The sequence below is a fragment of the Myotis brandtii genome, unplaced genomic scaffold, assembly GCF_000412655.1.
Source record: "Myotis brandtii unplaced genomic scaffold, ASM41265v1 scaffold193, whole genome shotgun sequence".
Lineage (NCBI taxonomy): Eukaryota > Metazoa > Chordata > Mammalia > Chiroptera > Vespertilionidae > Myotis > Myotis brandtii.
This window is the reverse complement of record NW_005357191.1, coordinates 1092212-1103035: the sequence shown is the minus strand read 5'-3', so window position 1 is coordinate 1103035 and position 10824 is coordinate 1092212. Positions and strand designations below refer to the sequence as shown.

The following is a 10824-nucleotide window of genomic DNA, read 5'->3' as shown; positions in this document are numbered from 1 at the left end:
CAGAGGGTCCCAAAGCTCAGGTGTGTATCTGATGTCTGGGTGAAAAGTTTTCCATGCAGCTAGATATTGGTAACTGGCCCAAGGATTCTTTGTGAATAATGCTTGACCATTTGTTGCTTGGGGGTTAGGAGGGGGGATGAGGTTGGAGGAGAAAATAAGTGTGATTAAGGGAAGAGCACTAAGTGTGGCACAGTGGTGGGCATGTCATGTACTTACTGAGCCTTCAGAATAGTACACTAGTGGGGAGGTATTACCCTGCTACCTTTTGTACGTGCAGATGAGCGCTAAGGCTCAGAAGTGAAGTGGCTTGCCTAAGGTCCTCAGCAAGCCGCAGTTCAAATTGGGTGCATTGAAGACAAGGTACATACATCTAATGCCAGACCAGTTCGAGGTAGCAGTATGTAAATGTCTGGGGAAGAGTGAATATTTAAAAGCTCAGGGTAAGGTTTGAAAACCTGCAGCTTGGATAAAACATGGCTTTGGGGTTAGGCATGGTTTTAGAGGCTGGCTGCACTGCATGCTGGGACCTAACTTCACGGAGCCTCTGTTTCCCATCCGTAACATAAAGGTGTATTTAAGGGAGTAGCTGGGAACCTTGAGCCAGGCTGTGGAAGAGCCCTCCTGAGAAGGAAGAGGCAGGGCCTCCAGCAGGGGCTGGCCAGCTGGGAGCAGTCCAGAAGGACTGGTGGGAGGCACAGACGGGCATAAGGAGGATGAATCCGAGGGGCAGTGAGGTGAGTGCACTGAGGGTGGAGAAGGCTGAAGCCCAGTCCACAAATGGACTGACTTTTGAGGCCATTGACTGACGGGGGGAGGGAGATGCATGTGCTCAGAGGAGGAAGTCTCTGAGCCAGTTTTCACAGCCCACAGCTAACACCTGTCCTGACTCTGCTTCTGAAATGCAAACCCCAAGGTGCTTCCCCTCAGGTGTCTCCATGAGCTTGGGCGACAGGTCACTTCCCAATCCCACCAATGGATTTAACGGCCCAAGTTGTCCTCGGCTCACTGGGCAGAGCAGAGCCTATTCCCCAGAACCCAGCAGGCTTCACCCCAAACACGACCCCCAAAGGGCCTATTGTCCCGAAATGGAGCTTGTCTGAGGGGTCTTCAGAGGCGAACTCAGGTTGACACCAGCTCCTTTATTCCCTGCACGAGAGTGAGAAGTGACGTACAAGGGTGTGAAAGGGCCCATTTCTTGACTCAAGCAGGGAAGGCACACAGGGCAGTGCGGGGAGAGGAACGGATTACTCACTACACTAGTACAACTGCTGCAAAATAGGTTAGTTCTTGAAAAAGTGAAAATGACAGTAGCAAAACCATGAAGTTACTTCGGACCCTAAACCGGTGATGCAGCCAAGTGAGAAGGAAGCTTCAATCCAGAGTTCATCCCATCCAACTCTGGAAGTGCTGGCGGCCGACCCAGGAACCGTTCTTTCCTTAGATTCTCTTGGGAAGCCAGCTCCGAGCCGCGAACCCCTGCAGGGTGGCGCTGTTCCGAGGCCTTAGGAGCCCGTGGAGGAGGAGCAGCGCTGCAGGAGCAGGGTGTGGCAGCTGTCACACACGCGCACGGGCTTGGGGTAGGAGGGCAGGGCCAGCTCGTTACTGGAGCACGTGTTGCAGAAGATGTGGCCGCAGTTTCGGCAGTGGTGCTAGAGGACAGAAGAGAGGCAGTCACAGGACATGCTGTGCTCCCTGGCCCACACCCAGTCTAGACTTGCAGCCTTTCAGAGTTCATTTACTAATTCCAGGTCCCTCCCCCAGAGACTTGCCAATTTGGAAGGAGTTCCTCTAGACTAGGGGTGGGGAACCTTTTGGCTATTTATAACAAAATTTATGGGTCATGCAAAATTATCAACTTAAAAAGTAGCCTGCGGCCCTGGCTGGTTTGGCTCAGTGGATAGAGCGTCAGCCTGCGGACTGAAGGGTCCCAGTTCGATTCCGGTCAGGGGCACATGCCCGGGTTGCAGGCTTGATCCCCAGTAGGGGGCGTGCAGGAGGCAGCCAATCAATGATTCTCTCTCATCATTGATGTTTGTATCTATCTCTTCCTCTCCCTTCCTCTCTGAAATCAATAAAGATATATTAAAAAAAAAAAAGTAGCCTGCTATATTTGGTTAAACATCTAATTAACTCACCCCTAATGCCCTGGCCTGGCCAGGCCAAATGATTTCATGGGCCTTATATGGCCCGTGGGCCACGGTCCCCAGCCCTGCTCTAGACCTTTATTTCTACATTTATGTTCCTGAACAACCCATGGAGTGTGGGTGGAGTGGTGTGCACTCGGACTAAGGTTCTTTTTCTTTAAAATGGTTTTACTGGACTGGGCCCGGATCATCCAGTGACGGCTGCGTTTATGGCTCCTTTACTGGTCCGTCTTGGGGGGTGAGGGTGTCTTGCTCTGTAAGCTGAGCTGCCACACACGTTGGGCGGGCACACAGCAGACGCCAAGACCCGGACCCGTGTGGCTTCCGCTCCTCCGGGCTCTACATCAGGCTGCCGCTGCCACGCCCACCAGGCTGGAAGCTGGACCTCGCACTGGCGTAGGCAGAGCCAGGCGTGTGGAGCCCCCTGCTAGCAGGCCTTGTGAACGGCTGGTCTCAGAGGCAGCCTCGCCTGGGCTGCTGCTGTTCTCCTTAGAGTTTGGAAGCTTTGCTTCCTCTTTTCCACAGAGGGTTTTAACGGGACAGGCGAGAATGTGCATCCATATGGCAACAGATGGGGTGGTGGTGCCAGGGTGGCAGGCATTCCCCTTTTGGTGAGGACTCCCTATTTTGCTTGGGAATCTAGCGTCTGGCTGTCCTCTTAACTGGCCAACCACGGTCCTCAATCCTGGACCAAAGGCTGGGCCCAGGACCTGTTCTCGAGACCTGGGGGCAGGCTATCCAGGCAGAAAAGCAGGTTCACCGGAGCAGGGCAGCAGGACCGAGTGCCCTCCCCGGGTGACCTGTGAGCTTTGGGTGCTACTTGGATGCCTGACCCAAAACCCGCTGCCCATCGGTTGCCCATTGATCCGTTTTTCTTGACCAACTTGGGCAGATTTTGTTTCTGTTGCTTATGAAGACTTTTCAATGATACATTCACTTAGACCAGTTCTGTACACAAGCAGCCCAACTCCCAAAGAAACTGCCAATCGTTGAAAGGACTGTGCTGGGGACAAGGCCCATGACTGACTGGGGGCACCCTGCATGGGCCAGCACACCAGGCGTGACCACAGTACTTGGCTTGTCCCAAGGGCTCGTCCCAGAACCAGAGGAAGGGGAGCCCAGCTGGGTACCAACCCAGCCCCTGGGCACACATACCTTTCTCCGGGAGATGGAGAACTCCTTCTCACACTGCTTACAGTGGGTAGCTTCGTCATCTTTCAGCCAAGTGTGGCCCTGGGAGGAAAGCACATTGATGGCCGGCTCCTGTGTCCTGGCTGCTCAGTACCCAGTTCCCCAATAGCCTCGTTCCTCTCCAGGGACAGACCTGGCCTGGCCTGTGGCTCTGGTTTTCAGCCTAAGCACGCTGTCCCCTGGGCCTCAAGCCGGATTCTCCAGCCCCCTGTTCACTACCTTCCAATAGAGGCCTCTGGCTGAGTCCTGAGAGTCAGGGTTGCAGCTCCAACCCTGGCTGAGGCACTCTGCGTGTCTCTTGAACTGGCAGGAGGGAGAAAGGCCAGCCCTTTAGCCAGACAGAAACCATCCGCCACGGGTCCCTGTCCCGGGAAGCCCCTCATCCTGCGAGCATCGTGGGGGAGGCACCTGTCTCCATTCTGTGGAGGAGGTACCTGAGGCTCTGAAAGGGGCCCTAGAAGCATGATGTCTATCTGTGTGCAGTGCAGGGCACACGCAGCCCAGCAGCCCGGCCGTTACATGGAAGCAGCTTTCACTCTACAGGGAGGGTAGAGAAACAGTTGTTCCAAGTCCAGTGCTGGTAGGTGCTGCGACCCTTTGCTGCCTCTGACCTGTGTGCGCTGGAGGGGAGATGCCCGGTCATCAGGTCTCTGCTCCGGCGTATACTTGGGGGAGCAGCTGGCCCTGCTGTCACCACCACCGGTGGGCTGTCCCTTCTGCTCAACTGCCCTGGGCCACCTGGCCACACAGTCCTGCTCGGTGGTGTCACACTGCTCTTCCCAAAATGACCCAGCCTCCTGCCCTGCTCAGGGTGTCGGTGGCCCCTGAAACGGCGGAGGCCCCACAGGGGCAGGGAGGGCTCCGGTCTCACTCGGAGGAAAGGCCTCACTCTCACTATGAAAAACACCTTCCTTCGCCAGGGCACCTGCATTGAGGCCTGTGTCACTCCAGCTGGTGGCAGAGGAACAAGTCAGGAGACAGTTCCCGCGGGCCTGCCGCTCACCGGCACGGGCAGCGCAGCAGTGACGCCCCTCCGAGCAGCATTTACCTCTAAAGGTCAGGACCGCGCCTCAGCCGCTCAGGTCTCACCTGACTTCTGGGGAGAAGACCCAGGCGCACGCAGGGCGTTAGCATGAGCTGACCAGTAGTCACAGAGCGGCTTTTATGCTAATAACAGGAATAACTCAGTACCTTCAGTGCTTTATTGACTTCCTTGATGTCTTCCATCTTCAGCTTTGACCTTTAAAAAAGGAGAGAGAGCAGGTTTGTGGGGTAATAACTTAGGAGTATAATATGAGTCGTTCTAAAATGTTTCCCACTTTTTTATAATCCCAGAATCGCCTCATCCACCGGCTCCCATGTCGAGGGCTGAGCTGAGCCTGTGGACTGAATCTGGCCCCAAAACAGACCGTTTAGCCTGCCAGGATCGAAAATGACTGAAATACTGCGATCGTTTGAGAATTCTCTCACAAAAGCCCAGGGTTCTGGGTCTCTGGGCAAACATTCCTGCACGTGACTGCTCGGTGCCGGGAGGCTCCTGTTCCAGGCACCCACACCCGCAGGGTCCGGCCTCCTGCTGACCGCGGGGCAGGGGAGCGCATGGCCGCTGTCCTTGCTCCGTGCTGCTAGTGTAAGAGCATTCCTCAATAGCCACATAAAAGGACAGCGGTCAAACGGGCAGAGTTAAGCTAGAAAACACAACACACTCATTTGTGGGGAGAATGGTCTGAGCCTTTCTCTTCTTTTCTTTTCTTTCTCTGACCACCACACCAGCTTTATTTGCACAAGCTGCATGCGATGTTGCTGGGCTGTCCCGGGGAGGACGGCAGGCCTTTTCTCTCATCCCTGCCACTGAAATGTAAATTAACACAACTGCAAGGGCAAACGACTCTGAGCCCCTATTTTAATTATGATAATTTTTCCACAGAAATAGGCCAGCGGATTGATGGGCCGAGGCTGCCCGGGATGTGCCGACTTGGGAGCCAGGGCTTCCCCGGGAAATACAGCACAGCTGGTGTCTGTAACGGGAGGAGGGGGGATGGCGAGGACAGGCTTCCCCTCTCTGTCCCCCGTGTGGGGTGGGCTTGCAAGGAGAAGGAAGGGGAGACAGCACTCAGCCCTGCTCGGACTGCACAGCCCGGCTGCGAGTCAGGCGGCAGCAGGGCAAGGCTGCCAAGTGCAGGGCTGTTTCCAGACCAGGCCCAGCCACATTTCAGGCTGAAGCCCTAGAACAGGAAGGTGCTCTCGACCGCCTGCGGGCTGTCCAGGCAGGAGAAAGTGGTGCTGGTCACTGAGAAGGGGGTGCACCGGGGCACAGCGGACCGTGCCAAGGTGTCCTCCCCTCCCTCTCTCCACACCACTGCACCCCCAGGAGCCAGCTGTATGCCAGCCCCACACCTGGTGCTCCTTGGCCTCATGGACACCCTCAGAGCGCCCTGTGCTCCAAGCGAGGGGCAGGTACCCAGCCTTGCCCACCGCCCAGGAGCCCCCCAGGGTGGGGACGGGGCAAGTACCGGCCAGAAGAGAGCAGTGCCGGGCGCTCAGCAGGAGAGGCGGCAGGCGGGCCTCAGGGTGGAAGGGTGGTTGGTAGCCCTGAGCTGGTCTAGGAAGATACAGCGAGGGGGACGGCACCCTCACCTCACATTCCCACCAGAGCCGTAACATCTCCTTTCTTATTGCTTTTGTGGACCAGCCTACTGCACTGCTTTACCTAAATGTTCCGATTTTCCAGACTGAGAAACCCTAAGGGTGCAGATCTGTGTCCTGTGTGTGTGTTTATAGTTGATTCTCATGTTGGTCCCACCTCTGGACCTTCCTGGTCCCATTGTATTCAGCACTGGGCCTGAGCCCAGGCTGTGCTGGTCACAGGAGCCCCATCTCTCTGGTCACTGTGCGGGCGCCGGGGGGGGGGGGGGGGGGCAGTGAGTCAGCCAGGGTCTGGGAGAGCTGCAGAAAGAGAACTCGTCTCACAGACCCTGCCGGGCGCCATTCTGCCCCCGTGGGCACCAGACTTCCTAGGAGGTAAGCGACAGACAGGACGCAGAGGGGGCAGGGACGGATCCTATGGCTTCTTTTGCTTAAGCCAGTTGGAGTTGGATTTCTGTCACTTGCCACCAAGAGTCCTGACTCATAAGGGACAAAGCTGGTTTGGAACTGCAATGATCACACACACGGACAAGCTGCACGATCTGCAGTGTGACCCATCCGAGTGCCTGGCAGGGCAGGACACCAGGGGGCTGTCCAGTCAAGAGGGAGACAAACTCCCAGGGTCTGCTCGGCTGCAGCACCGCCCAGCGGAGACGGGGCTGGCAGCGAGTGTTCCCCGGGGAAAGGTGGGCGCACACCCAGGCCGATTCTCAGCTCCAGGGCTCCCGGTGCTCCGACCTCGGGCAACCCTCTCATCAGCCCTCTGGCTCCCCTGGGACCAGATGCTGTCAGTGAACGGGAGGGCTCTATGCCCTGAGGTCTCACCTCTTGGGGGCACCCTTGAGTAGCTGGCCAGCCTCCCTGACTGGCTCCCCCTCCTCTGACAACAGGACAGGTTTGGGACTTGAGTCATGCAGTGGCCAGACTCTTCATGGGGAGGGAGGGGAGCAGGTTCTTACTGGCTGAGGTGCAGTCCCATTTCCTGGAGGGCTTGTTCCTGCTCGTCACAAACCTTCTGTAACTCTGCCTTCTCGTCCTGGAGCGCTCGCAGCTCCTAAAATGAACAAACCAGACACCTGACACAGAATTGAAAGTCCTTTTTATAAGGTTCAGTAATCATAGCAACAAGCAGGTCAGAATGTTTTTCAAGAGTAAAAGGCAGCCGGGCTGCGTGGCTCAGTGGCTGAGTTCTGACCCATGAACCAGGAGGTCACGGTTGGATTCCGGTCAGGGCACATGCCTGGGTTGCAGGCTCGATCCCCCGTATGGGGCTTGCAGGAGGCAGCTGATCGATGATTCTCTCATCATTGATGTTTCTCTCTCTCCTTCCCCTCTCTGAAATCAATAACAATATATTTAAAAAAGAGTAAAAGGCAGTCCTCTTGTGTTAACCTCATTCAAGACAGGGTGATTTCGTGGGTTACTTCTCACTAGCCTGCTTCTCCAGAACGGGTGAGTGCAGGGGAGTAGCTCTGCAGCGGACGGTGACATGGGACAGGAAGCAGCTGCGTTCATCAGGGACATTCAAAGCAGTCACCCTTGCAGGGCAAATAAGGCTTTACCTGTCTGAGTTTCTTTTAAAATATCGAGATACACACACACACACACACACACACACACACACACACTAGAGGGAGGGCCTGGTCTACACACCTTTCTCCCGTTTGCTAATCTAAACCCTTTTGCCGTGGAGGCTGCATAAACAAACCCCAGGCTTTGGCATCAGACTCACTGGGTTCCGATCCTGCCTCGCTGCTGAAGGATCTTCGCTGCCTTACTTCTGCCACGCCTCAGCTTCCTCGTCAGCAGAGTAGGAATAATTGCATTAAATAAGATAATTCATGCAAAGCCCTGAGCTAGAGAACCCAGGACACAGTACGAGCCTCTTTCCTGATAGCTGCCTTTAAACTTGAACTCAAACCCTAACTTTGCCCTGGGCTCTGACCCAGTGTCAGATGGCTGCCTCCCTCTTGTGGCTGCTTGGGGCCCCTCTCTGCAGCTGTCCCCTCTGGAGTGGGAAAAGGGCCAGGGCCACCTGGCTTGAGCAGGGCCACGGGCTGTGTCTTCCAGGACCTACTGCGGGCCCACCTCGAACTCAAGGGGAACCGGAACACCATTTGGGATCTCTTCAACAGCCTTCAGCGGCGCAGTGGCTGGGTGGAGTCCCTCATCTGGGCACTGAGGGCCTGTGAGCTGGCTGCTCTTGCTGACGAAGTGGACCGCGTCTATCAGAGCAACCTGCCTTGTAAGCCCCTACCCTGGCCCTGCTCTTGGAGCCCCTGTCTGTTCCCCTGCCCTCCACTCTCCCTGTCCCCTCACTCCTGCACCTCCTCCCTTCCTCTGTCACCCTCCCTCCCATCACTCCGGGGCAGTAGACAAACCTGGGTTTAGGTCCCAGCTTAGCTACTTAGCTGTGTCCCTTTGGCCGGGTCTCTTAATTTTCTGAACCTCAGTCTTCTCTGTAAAATGGGCTAATGGCAACATGTACCGCATGGGCCTGTGGTGGATACCCTGGGATGTCAGCATGTGGGGTGCTTAGGGGGACTGGGCACCTCCCTGTGCTCAGCAAATGGAGCCTCCTCTCATTTTTGTGGCTGTGATGTTTGCCTCCCACCCCTGTTCTCGCTTTCTCCTGGCTCCTCTCCCTCAGTTCACCTTCTCTCTTCCACTCTTCTCTCTTTCCTTCCCTTTATTCTGAGCTTTCTAATAAGATTGTGAATTATTTAAGGGCAGAGATCATGACTTGAGCTTGTGTGTTCCCTGTCATGGTGCCTAGATAAATACTCAAATGCCATCCAGTCCAAATGACTGTGATGAGAGAAGCCACCGTTGCTGGAGACTCTGATTTTTATTTAAGGGGCCTCACTTGTTCTACGCCTTTACAGAGGGGTGAGTAGTGGCTGAGGGACTTTGAGGAAACCCAGACAGAATTCTCTTCCTAAAAGATTTTGCTAAGCTGGCGCCCGGACCGCTGGGCATTTGTCCAATTAAAACCCGGACACACCGCAATAACAAAGGCACTGGTCTCCTACTGCTAATGCCTGGGGATCAAACCCCAGCCTGCAGGAACTCACCCCGCAGTCAGGACCGGGCCGCTGGGTGGACCTGGGCTGGTGCTCCTAACTCTGGGGAGAGGGAGACTTCCCGTGGCTGCAGGCTTCCCATCTTTGTCGGGTTAATTTGCATACTCTCCTGATTGGCTGGTGAGCCTAGCAGAGGGACAGTCAATTTACATGTTTCTAGTTTATTATATAGGATATCCTATATAATAAAAGGGCAATATGCAAATTGACCCCAACGGCGGAATGACTGCGAACTGGTCACTATGATGTGCACTAACCACCAGGGGGCAGACGCTCAATGCAGGAACTGCCCTCTGGTGGTCAGTGTGCTCCCACAGGGGGAGCTCCGCTCAGCCACAAGCCAGGCTCACAGCTACGAGCCTCTCCTGCCTCCTTGGCAGTGCTAAGGATGTCCGACTGCTGGCTTAGGCCTCTCCACCTGGGGGATGTGGGCTGATGAGGGCCAAACGAAGACCCAGAAAAGTAACTTGGGCGCCGTGGGGCCTCAGCCTGAGTGGTGGGCACTCCCCCAGAGCCTGTTAACACAGGCTTGTGGGCAACGCCAGACACGTTGTTTCTGTGAGTGTGGGGAGCGGTGGGTGTGGAATTCAAAACTTACACCAGAGTTCTGAAGTGGAGTATGGGCGTACGTTCTATGACAGCAGAGCTTTCTAGAAGTCCTCTGCACCCTCTGTTGCTTCCCTCCCCTCTGCGAGCTGAGTGGCAGCTGAGGAACCTCTCTCTTCCTCACTGACCCCCACCCTGGCCTGGCGGGCGCTCTCACAAGAGGCGGTAGGCACTTTCCAACAGAAATCAACAGGGCCTTTCATGGCTCGTTTGAGTTGCGCGGCGGTACCCATCACCACGTTAAACAACAGAATCCAGGCCTGGAGGCTGCCCCAGCCCAGGACCCTCGTCCAGAGGGGAGGCGTGGGAAGGCCGCCTTTGGCTCCCAGACCCTGAGCCTGGCACCAGCCTCACCTGGAGAAGCCAGGGATGCAGCCAGGTCCCTGGATGGCAGCTCTGACGGGAATGGCCGGGCCCCCTGCTTGCTGGGGAGACACGGTAATTCACTGTGGGCTGCCCAGGGCCAGGGAGGTCCGGTCCAGCCAGATGACAGTCTGTGCTGGCCCCTAACGTCCCTGCACGGGAACTGCACTGCAGGGTCCAGGCCGACCCTCCAGAGGAAGGAGGCGACCCCAGGACAGACTCAGGTCTGGTCTAGGGAGGGCAGAGACCCTGGGCCAGCGGCGTCCTGGGGATGACCAGGGGCCAGGCGGGCCTCGGGAGGCAGCTCACCTCCCTGGCCGAGCGCAGGCCCTCAGAGTGATGATGTTTAACGGTTACTCTGTTTTCTCTCTTGCAAACTCACTACCCATTCTCCACACAGTAGGTGGCGATGGCCTTCAAATGAAGTGGATTAGGCCCCTCCAACAGCTTCTGATCGTGCAAAGGAATAAAACCCAAATTCATAGCTGTGAGGGCCCCGCTCGGCTGTTCGCTGGAGGCCTCGCCTCAGGCGCCTCCTCCCTCGCTCATCACTCCTCAGCCGCAGCCTTCTATCTGCTTCTTCATCACGACACACCTCACACCGCCTGGGGGTCCTGGGTGACTGTCGCTCTGTTCCCAGACCGCCCGCCACACTGGGGACCGTCTCCTACTCTAGTCTCTTCACAGCACTCACCCCGAGTCTCTGGTTTGCTCACTGGCTTTCGCTCAGCCTTGCCCTTTCCTCCGAGAGCAGAGGCTAGGAGGTGGGGGACAGTGCCTCCCAGTCGGGG

At 56.3% G+C, this 10824-nt stretch overlaps 1 protein-coding gene across 1 annotated transcript in view; it reads right to left on the bottom strand.

The window, feature by feature from the left end:
- Window positions 1–1119: 1119 nt before the first annotated feature.
- RUFY1 (RUN and FYVE domain containing 1) overlaps window positions 1120–10824 on the bottom strand; it is a 46778-nt gene continuing 37073 nt past the window's right edge. The window contains exons 15-18 of the mRNA XM_014538586.1: window positions 6941–7035; window positions 4527–4575; window positions 3300–3377; window positions 1120–1649 (exon numbers count right to left, since the gene is read on the bottom strand). Coding sequence (XP_014394072.1) covers window positions 1503–1649; window positions 3300–3377; window positions 4527–4575; window positions 6941–7035 — 369 coding nt within the window. The 3' untranslated portion in view covers window positions 1120–1502. The remainder of the gene's footprint in view (window positions 1650–3299; window positions 3378–4526; window positions 4576–6940; window positions 7036–10824) is intronic.